This window comes from Neoarius graeffei, chromosome 6 (genome assembly GCF_027579695.1).
Source record: "Neoarius graeffei isolate fNeoGra1 chromosome 6, fNeoGra1.pri, whole genome shotgun sequence".
Classification (NCBI taxonomy): domain Eukaryota; kingdom Metazoa; phylum Chordata; class Actinopteri; order Siluriformes; family Ariidae; genus Neoarius; species Neoarius graeffei.
Window position 1 is genome coordinate 57,279,009 of NC_083574.1, and position 18,146 is coordinate 57,297,154.

Sequence of the window (18,146 nt, forward strand, 5' to 3'; positions counted from 1 at the left end):
AACTTCTTCTTTAAGAGGCTCCTCTGTCCTCAACTCGTTACCTGTGTTAATGGCACCTGTTTGAACTCGTTATCAGTATAAAAGACACCTGTCCACAACCTCAAACAGTCACACTCCAAACTCCACTATGGCCAAGACCAAAGAGCTGTCAAAGGACACCAGAAACAAAATTGTAGACCTGCACCAGGCTGGGAAGACTGAATCTGCAATAGGTAAGCAGCTTGGTGTGAAGAAATCAACTGTGGGAGCAATTATTAGAAAATAGAAGACATACAAGACCACTGATAATCTCCCTCGATCTGGGGCTCCACGCAAGATCTCACCCCGTGGGGTCAAAATGATCACAAGAACGGTGAGCAAAAATCCCAGAACCACACGGGGGGACCTAGTGAATGACCTGCAGAGAGCTGGGACCAACGTAACAAAGGCTACCATCAGTAACACACTACGCCACCAGGGACTCAAATCCTGCAGTGCCAGACGTGTCCCCCTGCTTAAGCTAGTACATGTCCAGGCCCATCTGAAGTTTGCTAGAGAGCATTTGGATGATCCAGAAGAGGATTGGGAGAATGTCATATGGTCAGATGAAACCAAAATAGAACTTTTTGGTAAAAACTCAATTTGTCATGTTTGGAGGAGAAAGAATGCTGAGTTGCATCCAAAGAACACCATACCTACTGTGAAGCATGGGGGTGGAAACATCATGCTTTGGGGCTGTTTTTCTGCAAAAGGATCAGGGTGACTGATCCGTGTAAAGGAAAGAATGAATGGGGCCATGTATCGTGAGATTTTGAGTGAAAACCTCCTTCCATCAGCAAGGGCATTGAAGATGAAACGTGGCTGGGTCTTTCAGCATGACAATGATCCCAAACACACCGCCCGGGCAACGAAGGAGTGGCTTCGTAAGAAGCATTTCAAGGTCCTGGAATGGCCTAGCCAGTCTCCAGATCTCAACCCCATAGAAAATCTTTGGAGGGAGTTGAAAGTCCGTGTTGCCCAGCGACAGCCCCAAAACATCACTGCTCTAGAGGAGATCTGCATGGAGGAATGGGCCAAAATACCAGCAACAGTGTGTGAAAACCTTGTGAAGACTTACAGAAAACGTTTAACCTCTGTCATTGCCAGCAAAGGGTATATAACAAAGTATTGAGATGAACTTTTGTTATTGACCAAATACTTATTTTCCACCATAATTTGCAAATAAATTATTTAAAAATCAGACAATGTGATTTTCTGGATTTTTTTTCTCATTTTGTCTCTCATAGTTGAGGTATACTTATGATGAAAATTACAGGCCTCTCTCATCTTTGTAAGTGGGAGAACTTGCACAATTGGTGACTAACTAAATACTTTTTTGCCCCACTGTAGTAATAAAAAGTTTATAGTCAGGACGAGTGAAAAATCTTACTGCTTGTCCGACTGGAGAAGGGGATTAAAATTGTAATATCGAGCCCTGTGTGGGTGTGGTTTCCAAACTCCTTATGGCTTTTACTTTCATGGTTTTCAGTAGGTTTATTTTGTTTTCTTGAGTGCAGCGCATAGAATGAGGAAGTATCCTTCGGCACTGAGCGCCAAGTAAAACTCCTTCAAAGACATTTAACATCAAAGAAAGTCCAGCGACAAACAATGAAGATGAAAAAAATAGAGACATAATCTTTATTTTGCAGGTTATGCTTTTCAATTCACCCTACCTGTGACTCATTCATTGGCGCCTGAAGCTATATTCAGGTGCTTTCTCACTCTGAGTACATTATTATATGTGGCAAACTGTTTATCCTGGCTAGATGAGCATAAGCATGCATTACCACTGCATATGAGCAAATCAACTTTCCAAAGCCACTTTCCACACACATCAGGATTAAGATGTATGTTTATAAAAGTAGTGCTGGTTTAGTGAACACATAACGTTTAACTTCTATTCGGTGCTCGACTGACACGCATTTCTACACATGACGAGTGAAAACAAAAGCATGAGAAAGAAGACACAGGCTGTGTTACACAGAACAGCCAAAGACTCACTGCTATTAGGTTTTGTTGATGATACAAACAAGTTCCTGGGAATTAAAGAACTGTCGAGTATTTATTTGAGCTGTGAAAATGACTAAAATACATATTTTATAGAGCTTCAATAACATGAAGTGTTTTTCTCTGGGTGAACCCCTTACCAACGGTTACATCAAGGTTTTGCAACGGTGTTTAAACACGGCAGAAAAAAGGGCACTTGAGTTACTCTTTAACAGTGTCCGATAACAGTGTGTGTTGGGGCAGGGGGTATAATTGTCAGGCGGAAACAGTAAAGCAGAAGACAGAATGAGCAGGACTTAAGTGACGGCAGGAAGGATGGTGTAAAGGACAAAGGGCGGAGATGCACAAACATTGCGCTGTGCAGCTAAGCTTGACGTTTTTATGATGTTTTCCACTCAGTGCTCTTCCTCATATCGATCACAAACAATTCCACACAAATACACGCTCCCACACACAACTATCCCAACCATCGAAGTGATCAGGAGTTCACTTCAAGACTTATCTTGAAGATGATCACCTTCTGTATAAAGGAAAAAGAAACGTTCCATGTGTAAAAGTTGATATAATGGGTTCTGTAATGTTCAGACCCTCATAAAAGACTATTCCTCCTGCCCTAATGACTGGGTTCAGAGACGAGACGCTACTTTAATTGCAGTTTTGTGTAACAACAAACAAACGGAGACCAAGCAGCCCAGGGACAATGAGCGCCGCTCGATCAAAGTCTCAAACGAAGAGGTGGTTCAGTCACACGCACAAACACACACACATACACCACACACCAGACCCTCATGCAATAAGGAAACAGGAGCAAGGGCATGCTAGAACAAGCACAGGAATGTGATCCAGTGCTTGAAACACAACAGATCTGGAGAAGACATCCCACATCCCATTTCACTCATGAACACACGCATGCAAAGAGAAACACAGCAAGCTGAGTGAGTGGTAGTGGACAGCATCTCTCTGTGGCATAATTAGAGAGCATAAGTCTCGGATAGAAGCCATCTCCAGGCTGACTACAAAACCACTGTGTGCCCTTGAAGAAACATCTGGGCTCAAGAAAAATAAGGCAATTATGTGGACGAGGTGGGAGGAGGGGAGAGAGAAGTGGGAAGGATCTGTCCTTTAAAGGCCATAGAGGTTGGGCTGAGAGCCACTGAGGGGCGGCGCAGCCCACAACAAGGCAACATAAGCCCTGTTCACACGGCACATATTTGCATCGATGCTGCACCGATGTATTTTGTTGCGATATATCTTACACCGGTGTAAATTTTGTGGAGCGTTCACACGTCACAACCCTGCTTACTAGAGAGAAGCGTGTTAGCACCGGTGCAGCCCCACTTGCGGTCACACGGCAGTTTCTGCGACCGTGTTATAGTAGCAAAAACTTTATTACTATCATTTCCTTTGATAGTAATAAAGTTTTGATATCATTTCCTTTTATTATTATCATCATTTCCTATCATTATTACTATCATTTCCGATAGTAATAATGCGGAAATGAAATATGCGCATGCGTGAAAATGTACTTCCTTTTCCCGGTTGTCATGGCATCATCAAGCGCCGGGAAAACAACGTGGATGAAGACACCAGTGTTGCCAGATATTGCTGACTTTTTCCATCCCAAAATATGTTCAAATCCACCAAAATGCACTTAAAACTGACAATCTGGCAACACTGGAAGACACGCAGTTCTGTTGTTGTTGATATTCGCCATTTTGGAAGCGCAAAATACCAGGATGCAAATTATGCAATGCCCGTATGTAATCAACTCTCCTCACGCGTAGCGAGTCTACCCCTGTAGCGTTCAGACGTCCCATTTTATATCGGTGCTGCCCCGCAAACTAGCATTTACTCCGGAGTAAATTTCTTAAACCACCTCCCGAGCAGGGTTAGATTTGCACCGGTTTAAGCAGCTTTCAGGGGCTACACCGGTATAACTTTGTACCGTGTGAACGCTCTACCGGGGCAGCCCCGGTGCTACACCGGAGTAAAAGTTGCCGTGTGAACACCCCTATAGACACCTTTGACAGGCACCACCCTCCTCCTCCCACTTCGGTCAGGACTCCTATCTGCACTCCACTGATCCCAATAGGCCTTATCTTCGTCTTTGAAACCTCAAGGTTGTCCTTTCATGTTCTTGTTTGAGTTCTTTTCCGTTTTACTTTGGTATAAGTACAGGGTAAATATGTCTGGGAAGTGCTGTTTCATTCCCCTTCTTTACTCATTTCATCTCTTTTACCTGCTTTTTGTTTTCCTCAGCAGTGGTTGAGCCTGGAGCCTACCTACAGAGCAGAAAGCATGTGGCGCCACTTCCCAAAGCAAATGTTGCATCCCTTTTGATGCTTTGTGGGGAAACCAAGACAGGAAGGGGGGACCTCAGCCAGGTGGGGGATATACAGACCTTTATTTAATCCAGGAAAGACTCATTGAGATTAAAAATCTCTTTTACAAGCGCGTCCTGGCCAAGACAGACAGCAATACAGTTAATAATACATACAGCCAATACAAACATCCATACACACAACAATAAAGTTTACAGAATAAACGACGCAATTAAAAATTTTAAAGTAATAAACAAAAGTTCTTAAAAACAGCATTCCAAAGAATCAGACAAAACATCTACAGCTGGATGTTTCTGTCTGCAAATCATTTAAAATCACTTTAAACACATGTAATGGGACTAATTCCTTAAGTTTCAGGTCAATTCGTAACTGGTTCCAAGCAGAGAGTGCAAAAAACTTAAATTCCTTTTTTCTCCAATTCAGTACGGACCTTTGGAACAGATCCTGAGAACGAAGACTATAACTGCCCACTCTTTTTTTGACAAATGTACACTTGAAGATACGATGAAAGCAGACCTAAAATACACTTATAAACAAGAACATGCCAGTGTTTAAGTCTATGTGTAGACAGGGCAGATCAACCAACACAAGCATACAGCAAACAATGATGAGTCAGAGCTCTGAAATTTGTGATGAACCTCAGTGCTCCATGGTAAACTGTGTCAAGCGCATGTAAACTCTAAGAAGATGCATGCTTATAGATCACATCCCCATAATCCAACACAGACATAAACGTGGCAGAAACAAGCCTCTTTCTGGCCTCAAAAGAAAGGTAGGACTTGATTCTGAAATAAAACCCTAATTTTAATTATCCCCTGCCCAAACGAAGTTCAGAGGGGGATATAGAAACGGGTTCTGTCTGTCTGTCTGTCCGTCCATCCGGTCACATTTTAATTTCCGGGCCATATCTTTAAAACTACTGAAGATACAGTGGCGCTTGAAAGTTTGTGAACCCTTTAAAATTTTCTCTATTTCTACATAAATATGACCTAAAACAACATCAGATTTTCACACAAGTCCTAAAAGTAGATAAAGAGAACCCAGTTAAACAAATGAGACAAAAAAATTATACTTGGTCATTTATTTATTGAGGAAAATTATCCAATAGTACATATCTGTGAATGGCAAAAGTATGTGAACCTCTAGCATTAGCAGTTAATTTGAAGGTGAAATTAGAGTCAGGTGTTTTCAATCAATGGGATGACAAATCAGGTGTGAGTGGGCACCCTGTTTTATTTAAAGAACAGGGATCTATCAAAGTCTGATCTTCACAACACGTTTGTGGAAGTGTATCATGGCACGAACCAAGGAGATTTCTGAGGACCTCAGAAAAAGCGTTGTTGATGCTCATCAGGCTGGAAAAGGTTACAAAACCATCTCTAAAGAGTTTGGACTCAACCAATCCACAGTCAGACAGATTGCGTACAAATGGAGGAAATCCAAGACCATTGTAACCCTCCCCAGGAGTGGTCGACCAACAAAGATCACTCCAAGAGCAAGGCATGTAATAGTCGGCGAGGTCACAAAGGACCCCAGGGTAACTTCTAGGCAACTGAAGGCCTCTCTCACATTGGCTAATGTTAATGTTCATGAGTCCACCATCAGGAGAACACTGAACAACAATGGTGTGCATGGCAGGGTTGCAAGGAGAAAGCCACTGCTCTCCAAAAACAACATTGCTGCTTGTCTGCAGTTTGCTAAAGATCACGTGGACAAGCCAGAAGGCTATTGGAAAAATGTTTTGTGGACGGATGAGACCAAAAGAGAACTTTTTGGTTTAAATGAGAAGTGTTATGTTTGGAGAAAGGAAAACACTGCATTCCAGCATAAGAACCTTATCCCATCTATGAAACATGGTGGTGGTAGTATCATGGTTTGGGCCTGTTTTGCTGCATCTGGGCCAGGACGGCTTGCCATCATTGATGGAACAATGAATTTTTAATTATACCAGTGAATTCAAAAGGAAAATGTCAGGACATCTGTCCATGAACTGAATCTCAAGAGAAGGTGGGTCATGCAGCAAGACAACGACCCTAAGCACACAAGTCATTCTACCAAAGTATGATTAAAGAAGAATAAAGTTAATGTTTTGGAATGGCCAAGTCAAAGTCCTGACCTTAATCCAATCGAAATGTTGTGGAAGGACCTGAAGTGAGCAGTTCATGTGAGGAAACCCACCAACATCCCAGAGTTGAAGCTGTTCTGTATGGAGGAATGGGCTAAAATTCCTCCAAGTCGGTGTGCAGGACTGATCAGCAGTTACCGGAAATGTTTAGTTGCAGTTATTGCTGCACAAGGGGGTCACACCAGATACTGAAAGCAAAGATTCACATACTTTTGCCACTCACAGATATGTAATATTGGATCATTTTCCTCAATAAATAAATGACCAAGTATAATATTTTTGTCTCATTTGTTTAACTGGGTTCTCTTTATCTTCTTTTAGGACTTATGCGAAAATCTGATGATGTTATAGGTCATATTTATGCAGAAATATAGAACATTTTAAAGGGTTCACAAACTTTCAAGCACCACTGTATCTTCATGAAATTCTGTATACATATCAAACAGCATGTGAACTGATGCCTTTTGCTATTTTGGATTTTTGGAAAAAAGTATTTTTCAAATTTTTACATAAAAAATAGATTTTGATGTAGTTTCTAAGAGCAATGTTCATTTCCGGAGCATATATCCAAAACTATTCATGATATGGATTTGAAACTTGGTATACATGTTAACAAAGTGATGCAGATGTGCCTTTTCATGCTAAGAAATTTGAGAAATTTTAATTTTTCATGTTTCCATGGGGGGCGGCACGGTGGTGTAGTGGTTAGCGCTGTCGCCTCACAGCAAGAAGGTCCGGGTTCGAGCCCCGTGGCCGGCGAGGGCCTTTCTGTGTGGAGTTTGCATGTTCTCCCTGTGTCCGCGTGGGTTTCCTCCAGGTGCTCCGGTTTCCCCCACAGTCCAAAGACATGCAGGTTAGGATAACTGGTGACTCTAAATTGACCGTAGGTGTGAATGGTTGTCTGTGTCTATGTGTCAGCCCTGTGATGACCTGGCGACTTGTCCAGGGTGTACCCCGCCTTTCGCCCATAGTCAGCTGGGATAGGCTCCAGCTTGCCTGCGACCCTGTAGAGGGATAAAGCGGTTGGAGATAATGAGATGAGATGAGATGTTTCCATGGGAAAAATCTCAGACTTAGTCTCTCAGGTTAGTCTTTAGGGGTAGGTTTTGTTTCCAGAGCAGAACTTAAAAACTATGAGTGGTATGGTCTTGAAAGTGGGTATATGTGTTGATTAAGTCATGTATATGTGCCTTTTGATACTAAGAAATGTGAGAAATTTTAATTTTTAGCTCACCTGGACCAAAGGTCCAGTGGGCTTATGCCATGGGCTGCTGAGGTCAGTGTAAAGAGGTAGGGTTGGTTTCCTGCAGCAGAACTTGAAAAATGTGACAAATAATATCTTGAAACTTGGTATATAGTTGGTATATAGGGCGGGGGATATAGATGACTCTGTCTTCTTGTTTTAGTCTTTTTTACCAACTGTTGAATATGATATGCAAAGGAAAGAGAGTCATGATGACTCTCTTCATCATGGGGATGATGACTGGTTCCTGTAAATCAAGCACTAAATACCCATGAATTAAGCAGGACTTTCAGTAGGTCCTTTCTATTGTGCCTACCTGGCCCTTCCTTTGTTTCTGGGTGGTGCTGAGGGAGCTTTGGATATAGATGACTCACACAGCCCCTAAAGACTCACTATTCAGACACAACATTACCATACCAAACAGGTGTGCGGGGAAACAGGTGCTGACAAGTCCAGCAGGGATTGCTGCTAACTGCCAAGATCAGCACACAGGGGTCACTGGAGGGGAAAAAAAAGCTACACCCATTAATTACGCTGTTCCTACCCCATGTCCTTCAGCACCAATTCTCCTGAAATACCGACCAGCACTGTATAACAATACACAGGCCTCTGCTTCCCATGTAGCTCACAATATGTATATGCAGAAGGTTTGAGTTCCTCTGTTTGTCTTCTTTCTTGTTTAGGGGAAAAAGAAAAGAGGAGGGGCAGACCTCAGCTCATCTAGCCCATAAAAGAACCTGAAAGGCATTCCTGATGGCCAAAGCTGGGAACAAGCTCCAGCCTTCTTCTCCACTGCGCTTTTCCCAGCATTCTGGTGCACTTGAGAGAGGAAAAGAGGGCACATAATGCACAAGTTTCCCAGACATTCCAAGACAACCCTCAGCCAGATGTGAGGAGACATGCTGGCATTTATTAATGTGAACCAGCCATAAATAAAGGCATGTAGATTGAGGTGTGCTACACTGAAAAATACAGTGTACTGCCTTTAAATGCCGGTAAGGAATTCTAATAGTAGTAAAGAACTTTGCTTTTTTTTTTTGCAGGACAGTATATAATTTAGAAAAGGGATAACTGTTGTGTTGTTTGCCACAAACATTTTCTAACAGGGTGCCACCAAAGGTCACAGAGATCTCTGTTTACTAGAGAGAAAATAATGAGTCCACCATCCTTCGATGTTGTCACAGCTTTTATGGCATCTTGGTTATAAGTATTTCAATGGAACGTAGATAAGGCTAACCAAATATTTACATGACAACACTCAGGCTATGTCCACGTTAATATGTTTTAGTTTTAAAACGGCGTCCAGAATTCACCGTATCAGAAATCATCTCCGTCTGTACTAACACACCTGAAAACACATACCACATGGCCATTCATGTACGCTGGGCATGCGTGTGCCGGTATAAACGGGTGATGCCGCTTATTTTCTTCTGGAAAAGGATTACATCACAGGGGCGTGACAAATCAAGGAAGGATGTGTTGTGACTGATAAGACCCAATCAGGATGCGAACATGGGTGTCTGCGTCATCATTTTCAAACATCACCGTTTTTGCCTGATCTACGCAAAAACGCTACTTCGGAGTTTTCAAATTAAAACGGGTCCTGCAGCATTTCTAAAAGTCTCCGTTTCTGGGGCTCGAAAACGCCGGAGTAGTGTGGATGCCAGGCATAAACGTAGCAAAAGTGATGCGAATTAAAACTAAATCATATTAGTGTGGATGTAGCCTCAAACTGTCAGACAGACCTCCAGCTCAGTACTAGTAATACTGTAGTAGCTAGTCTAACATTATTGTAACTGTCATATAACTAATATTATTCTATTCAAATTCACTGGATATGAGCAATCACACGCTCTGATTGGCTACTCTACTACTAGGCTATCAGCTCATATATCATGAGTAGAGGAAAACAAAATGGCGGAGCATGTTGTTGAACCAACCGAGGATGAAATAAAAACTCTACTTGAAAACAAAACCTCCCAAAAATACAAAAAAAGCAACAAAATATCAAATGAAAGTATTTGATGGTAAGAACATATCCTTTTTTTATTTTCAAGAATTATTATTAAAACATTTTTCACAAATTGCTACTGTGATTTCGCCGGTTTGTTTACATTCTAAGGGGAAATGATTTTGGCAGACGTTTTATATAAAAGTTTTTATTGATCGAATTTGCAAAAAATAAAAATAAAAATGCCCTGTTTCTGAAAACCCAGTGAATCTGGATAGAATAAAACAGTTATTCCGCTCAATCTCGTTGTATATGGCTTATAGCCAACTCGGTGCGATGTGCTTCGTCGGCTATCAGCTCATGTACGACTCGATTTCATGGAATAACTGTTAACTGTAGTACTGTAAGTTCCAGCTTTTATTACAGTATAAGTAAAATGACTTCCTACAACATTATATAAGCTCTTCAGAGAGTCTTTGAAAATGTGTAGTGATGTCACAATGAGCAGGCACGTATACGTATATCAACAGCTATAATAAGATCATTAGGAAGTTGCAAAGTTAACAACAAACATGCATGAGTGAAAAACTATTCAACTTGTGCAACACACATGGTTCATATCCTGGGCCATAAAAATGACCACATACTGAGCCATGTGACAGATGAGCAGGGTCTAAGATAACTTAGAAGAGCACAGCGTCTCATATTACCAGCAAGGTATTCATTACTGACAGCTGATAAAGTAAGAAATGGTCACAGTTTCAATGAATATTAACCAGCGGAGCTCAGAAATCCTGACAATTGTCAACAAGATCAACTACAAAGCAATAAACTCTGTCACTATGTTGCTGTTATTAATACAAATCCCACCAATCTTACCTTTCTGGCAGTGGCTGGAAGTCCAGCAGCGGTAGCTATAATTGTTGTTGAAGCTGGTCCTGAAACACTGAGGGTTGTCCTCCATAATGCCAGGGCACACATCGCCACACTCTTTGGACAGCTTGTTTCCAGAAATGTAGTTATTAAAGTCTGCATCCATAATGAGGGTCCAGTCCACCGAGTCGAGATAGCACAGCTCTGGGTTCTTCTCAATCCTAATGGCCCCTCGCGTGATGTTCCTCAAGTTGTACAGGCCGATGTCTTTTAGGCTGGTCATCTCAAAGATTACTAGGGCGTAGTTGTAGAACAGGTTGCGTCCACGGATGACACTGAGGTTGGGGAAGAGCGTGCTGAGGCTATCAAGGCCGGCTACGCGGAACAGGAGTAGGTAGTCTGTGACCATGGTGAGCTTGGGGAAGCTAAGCATGCGAAACTCCTGATGAGGGTTGTGGTTTTTATCTCCTATGAGGAGGATCTGCAGGTAGCCCTCCACCACCGTGCAGTTTTCCAGTTTCTTGAACTCACTGATCTCATTGCGGATATCAATGTGAGGACCACAGACTGTTGAAAAATCAGAGAGAATACAGTTACTTATTTGAAACTGGAAGAAAAATGGATATAATTATTGCCATTGTTACTGCTACTTAGGATCTCACATATTCAAATATAAAAGTATATTTTTCTGTCATATTTGAAAAGCTAGGTTTTGCACAAGAGTTGTTGGTGGTTAAAAAGACAACAGTAAAAGTTGTACTGCATATAGATACTTATATTATATGGACATGAGTGTTTTACTGGGAAATACACCACACATATTTTTCATACATGTATGGGACATGGAGAACCAAAACTGTGATATAAATCTCTATATGTCACACGCAAGGAAGTCAATTAACTGTTTTGATAAATTTGGGTACTTTTTGTTTGTGAATGTGTCTATATAATAAAAAGAACATCACACATTGGCTTGAGGATATGAAGTTTATCTTCTCGTGTTGAAAAACCGGCATTTTTCGTACAAAATACTTCATGGATATTTCCCGATATTTCACTCTGATGACGTCACTCCCAATGTTTTCCCACTAACTAGACACCGGTTGTCAAAATGGTGAACCGGTTCAAAATTAAAAATTCTTTTGACTGATTTGAGTATTTTTTGTGGATGTGTCTATATAATATAAAGAACCTTACACAATGGCACAAAGATATGAAGTTTATCTTCTCGTGTTGAACATTTTCACTTGTTTGCTTCGCTCATTCGTGATATATATATATACAGGTAGTCGTCGACTTACGACTGCGTTTGGTTACGACTGACCGGTCATAAACTGATCTGGTCGTAAGTCGGCCGATGTTAAATGAACGTAAGTAGATTGTGATGTATAATGATATTGTAATCATCTTAAAGTCTTATTTTATCAACATTTTCTTATTTCATTACCTTGGCTCATTATTTGGTTTAAGTCAAACACTGCATACTCAGGGGTGAAAGTAACTTTTATTTCTTGCCGGTATATTGTTTTGAGCCACAGTACACATGCACAGCACGCGCCGAAAAATACACCTAATTACTGTATTTATTATTGTCTACTTATCAAGCATTCACTAGGACTTCTTATCATTCAGTAGTACTAGTATAGTACTTTTTTATCACACTATCACTCTTTCATCCACCTGTATCAATTTTTGATTATAATTAAATTGCAAACACATCATTTCAACAACATAATCATTTTAATTAAATTTTTTTTAGCTGAACAGTTGAAAACTAACTTTTCATTTTGGACATTGGACACAGAACAGTGTAACAGAACAGAAAAGTGAAAGTTACTTTGATTACCAGCTGTGCACGTTATAGCACAAGATCTGGTTAAGCCATATGCGCGCTGTAGCTCACTCGTTGTTTGTCCAGCGAAACACTGCACACATAATAGAAGAGGCTGGATGCAGTGTTGCCAGATTGGGCGGTTTTAAGTGCATTTTGGCAGGTTTTGAACATATTTTGGGCTGAAAACCGTCAGCAGTATCTGGCAACACTGGCTGGATGCTGGGCGCTGCCGGGAGCTGGGGCGGAAACTGTCGTACGCTCAGCTAGCTCAGCTGGGAAACACTTGCCAGTCATAACCAGACGGTCGTAAAGTCGATCGGTCGTATATCGCATAGGTCGTAAGTCGACGACTACCTGTATATATTCACCACTCAAAGATAAACTTCATATCTTCGCACTACCATGTAATATCCTCTATATATAGTTAGTTACGGCATACTAATTTCATTAGACGAACACCATTCCAAGAGTGCTTATATTTAGTATAACTGCACTGGGAGGTTCCACTGTGTATCACTCTGTGTGTACAGTGGTGCTTGAAAGTTTATGAACCCTTTAGAATTTTCTATATTAACATCATCAGATTTTCACACAAGGCCTAAAAGTAGATAAAGAGAACCCAGTTCAACAAATGAGACAAAAATATTATACTTGGCCATTTATTTATTGAGGAAAATGATCCAATATTACATATCTGTGAGTGGCAAAAGTATGTGAACCTTTGCTTTCAGTATCTGGTGTGACCCCCTTGTGCAGCAATAACTGCAACTAAACGTTTCCGGTAACTGTTGATCAGTCCTGCACACCGGCTTGGAGGAATTTTAGCCCATTCCTCCATACAGAACAGCTTCAACTCTGGGATGTTGGTGGGTTTCCTCACATGAACTGCTCGCTTCAGGTCCTTCCACAACATTTCCATTGGATTAAGGTCAGGACTTTGACTTGGCCATTCCAAAACATTAACTTGATTCTTCTTTAACCATTCTTTGGTAGAACGACTTGTGTGCTTAGGGTCGTTGTTTTGCTGCATGACCCACCTTCTCTTGAGATTCAGTTCACAGACAGATATCCTGACATTTTCCTTTAGAATTCACTGGTATAATTCAGAATTCATTGTTCCATCAATGATGGCAAGCCGTCCTGGCCCAGATGCAGCAAAACAGGCACAAACCATGATACTATCACCACCATGTTTCACAGATGGGATAAGGTTCTTATGCTGGAATGCAGTGTTTTCCTTTCTCCAAACATAACGCTTCTCATTTAAACCAAAAAGTTCTATTTGGGTCTCATCCATCCACAAAACATTTTTCCAATAGCCTTCTGGCTTGTCCACGTGATCTTTAGCAAACTGCAGACGAGCAGCAATGTTCTTTTTGGAGAGCATTGGCTTTCTCCTTGCAACCCTGCCATGCACACCATTGTTGTTCAGTGCTCTCCTGATGGTGGACTCATGAACATTAACATTAGCCAATGTGAGAGAGGCCTTCAGTTGCTTAGAAGTTACCCTGGGGTCCTTTGTGACCTCGCCGACTATTACATGCCTTGCTCTTGGAGTGATCTTTGTTGGTCGACCACTCCTGGGGAGGGTTACAATGGTCTTGAATTTCCTCCATTTGTACACAAGCTGTCTGACTGTGGATTGGTTGAGTCCAAACTCTTTAGAGATGGTTTTGTAACCTTTTCCAGCCTGATGAGCATCAACAACGCTTTTTCTGAGGTCCTCAGAAATCTCCTTGGTTCATGCCATGATATACGTCCACAAACGTGTTGTGAAGATCAAACTTTGATAGATCTCTGTTCTTTAAATAAAACAGGGTGCCAGCTCACACCTGATTGTCATCCCATTTATTGAAAACACCTGACTCTAATTTCACCTTCAAATTAACTTCTAATCCTAGAGGTTCACATACTTTTGCCACTCACAGATATGTAATATTGGATTATTTTCCTCAATAAATCAATACCCAAGTATAATATTTTTGTCTCATTTGTTTAACTGGGTTCTCTTTATCTGCTTTTAGGACTTGTGTGAAACTCTGATGATGTTTTAGGTCATATTTATGCAGAAATATAGAAAATTCTAAAGGGTTCACAAACTTTCAAGCACCACTGTACAACCCCGATTCCAAAAAAGTTGGGACAAAGTACAAATTGTAAATAAAAATGGAATGCAATGATGTGGAAGTTTCAAAATTCCATATTTTATTCAGAATAGAACATAGATGACATATCAAATGTTTAAACTGAGAAAATGTATCATTTAAAGAGAAAAATTAGGTGATTTTAAATTTCATGACAACAACACATCTCAAAAAAGTTGGGACAAGGCCATGTTTACCACTGTGAGACATCCCCTTTTCTCTTTACAACAGTCTGTAAACGTCTGGGGACTGAGGAGACAAGTTGCTCAAGTTTAGGGATAGGAATGTTAACCCATTCTTGTCTAATGTAGGATTCTAGTTGCTCAACTGTCTTAGGTGTTTTTTGTCATAGCTTCCGTTTTATGATGCACCAAATGTTTTCTATGGGTGAAAGATCTGGACTGCAGGCTGGCCAGTTCAGTACCCGGACCCTTCTTCTACACAGCCATGATGCTGTAATTGATGCAGTATGTGGTTTGGCATTGTCATGTTGGAAAATGCAAGGTCTTCCCTGAAAGAGACATCGTCTGGATAGGAGCATATGTTGCTCTAGAACCTGGATATACCTTTCAGCATTGATGGTGTCTTTCCAGATGTGTAAGCTGCCCATGCCACACGCACTAATGCACTAATGCAACCCCATGCCATCAGAGATGCAGGCTTCTGAACTGAGCGCTGATAACAACTTGGGTCGTCCTTCTCCTCCTTAGTCCATATGACACGGCGTCCCTGATTTCCATAAAGAACTTCAAATTTTGATTCGTCTGACCACAGAACAGTTTTCCACTTTGCCACAGTCCATTTTAAATGAGCCTTGGCCCAGAGAAGACGTCTGCGCTTCTGGATCATGTTTAGATACGGCTTCTTCTTTGAACTATAGAGTTTTAGCTGGCAACGGCGGATGGCACAGTGAATTGTGTTCACAGATAATGTTCTCTGGAAATATTCCTGAGCCCATTTTGTGATTTCCAATACAGAAGCATGCCTGTATGTGATGCAGTGCCGTCTAAGGGCCCGAAGATCACGGGCACCCAGTATGGTTTTCCGGCCTTTACCCTTACGCACAGAGATTCTTCCAGATTCTCTGAATCTTTTGATGATATTATGCACTATAGATGATGATATGTTCAAACTCTTTGCAATTTTACACTGTCGAACTTCTTTCTGATATTGCTCCACTATTTGTCGGCGCAGAATTAGGGGGATTGGTGATCCTCTTCCCATCTTTACTTCTGAGAGCCGCTGCCACTCCAAGATGCTCTTTTTATACCCAGTCATGTTAATGACCTATTGCCAATTGACCTAATGAGTTGCAATTTGGTCCTCCAGCTGTTCCTTTTTTGTACCTTTAACTTTTCCAGCCTCTTATTGCCCCTGTCCCAACTTTTTTGAGATGTGTTGCTGTCATTAAATTTCAAATGAGCCAATATTTGGCATGAAATTTCAAAATGTCTCACTTTCGACATTTGATATGTTGTCTATGTTCTATTGTGAATACAATATCAGTTTTTGAGATTTGTTAAAATCATTGTGAGCTCGCTACTCAGCTACCCAAAAGGCTATTAATGAGTGTGGATTTTTCAGGATCCATTTCTGTTTGTGGAGCAAAAATAAACAAATTATTTGACCATACCCTGTCTAAAAAGTCAGTTACTGAAGACTATCCATCCATTATCCGAAACCAGTTATCCTGTGCAGGGTCACAGGCAAGCTGGAGCCTATCCCAGCTGACTATGGGTGAGAGGTGGGGTACACCCTGGACAAGTCACCAGATCATCACAGGGCTGACACAGAGACAAACAACCATTCACACTCACAGTCAATTTAGAACCTCCAATTAACCTAATCTCCATGTCTTTGAAGGAAACCCACACAGACACGGGGAGAACATGCAAACTCCACACAGAAAGACCTCTGTCCTTGAACCCAGAACCTTCTTGCTGTGAGGCAACAGTGCTAACCACTACACCACCATGCCGCCCTACTCGATACTAATTTCTTCTTATCAAAACTGTTGTATAAAAGCAACATTGCACTTACAATTGTGCTGTTAGACTGAATATCAGCAGAGTTGTGATCACTTGCAGGCTCGTGTCTCTGGCCGAACCATAGCCATTCCAATATTCAGTATAACAGCACTCTTGCTCATGCGATCTTGCTTAACTATATCCTACAGCACAGATCCACACTTTGTTCACACTGCACACAAAGAGGCATTATAGCTTTTGTTCCTCTTTCTTATGAAGTGGTGCCAGCACACAGAGTCAACTAAGGCAAGCCCAGTGTGGCAATTCAATGTGTCGGAAAAAAACAGGCATTTATGTGGAGACTCATGCTCTCTGTATAGTTTTGTGGAATACAGGATCCAAGAATCTTCTAAAAAATGTTTTTCACCCCAAATGACCCCAGTGTTTAAAAAGGCCATGCATGTCTATGAGCCACACAAAAAGCGACCTGCATGCAAAACCATCATCAGTTCAGAGCCAGACTGTTTTCGCTCATTCAGTCTCTCACTCACACAAAAAACCACTAATAAAACAGTTATGTTTTATTTTAGAGAATTATATCTGCTTTGTGTGATGTTGGCGGCATCTCTTTCCAAGAGCTAGTTGAAGCAGTGACTAGCAGCCATAGAGCAATCCTGGTGGACAGTCAAGCCAGTGTGTGGCCAAAGCTCCTGTAGTTTATATTACACAAACAAGCTGTGATATTGTTCAAACTCTGCTTGCTCTTGTATTAGAAATCCATCCATCCATTATCTGTAGCCACTTATCCTGTTCTACAGGGTCGTAGGCAAACTGGAGCCTATCCCAGCTGACTATGGGTGAGAGGCGGGGTACACCCTGGACAAGTCGCCAGGTTATCACAGGGCTGACACAGAGAGAAACAACCATTCACACCACCAGTTAACCTAACCTGCATGTCTTTGGACTGTGGGGGAAACCGGAGCACCCGGAGGAAACCCACATAGACACGGGGAGAACATGCAAACTCCACACAGAAAGGCCCCTGTCGGCCACTGGGCACAAACCCAGAACCTTCTTGCTGTGAGGCGACAGTGCTAACCACTACACCACTGTGCCTCCCATGGAGTGAATAGTACAGGCTTTATCTTAATAACCAATGGAGATTATCAAACCACAATCATTAAGAGGTCACATGATATAAATAACATGCTATTAACTAAACCAAAAGAATGAACATACACCAAAACACAAACAAATCAAAGAACACATCTGTCTTCTGGAACTCAGTAGAATTCAACTGGCACACAAAATACATATATAAGTGCACTCCTTGAGTTTTTTTATGTCCCTGGCAAGACTTAGGTCACGCCATCTTCGACGGCTAGCATCATGGCATGACATGCGTCACATCCAAACAGCCAAAACACTATCTTACGGCGTCCTCAACAGTACCGCAGCAATAAAACAGAGGGCAAATTTGCACATATTCCAAACAGGTCAAAATCTTTTTATCTGGTGTCTTTTCCTGCTATGTTGTTTCCTTGTGAGGAAAAATTTCAATGAAACACACACACACACACATCTGATAAGCAAACAAACCACGATGACACCCTGCCAAGAACGTGAATCCAATTTGATGTTC

At 41.4% G+C, this 18,146-nt stretch overlaps 1 protein-coding gene across 2 annotated transcripts in view; it reads right to left on the reverse strand.

Moving 5' to 3' along the window:
• The window catches only part of igf1ra (insulin-like growth factor 1a receptor), a 247,952-nt gene that overhangs the window by 186,434 nt on the left and 43,372 nt on the right, over positions 1 to 18,146 (reverse strand). For both annotated transcript variants that reach the window (XM_060923920.1, XM_060923919.1), the window contains exon 2: positions 10,566 to 11,126. In XM_060923920.1, the coding sequence (XP_060779903.1) occupies positions 10,566 to 11,126 (561 nt within the window). The remainder of the gene's footprint in view (positions 1 to 10,565; positions 11,127 to 18,146) is intronic.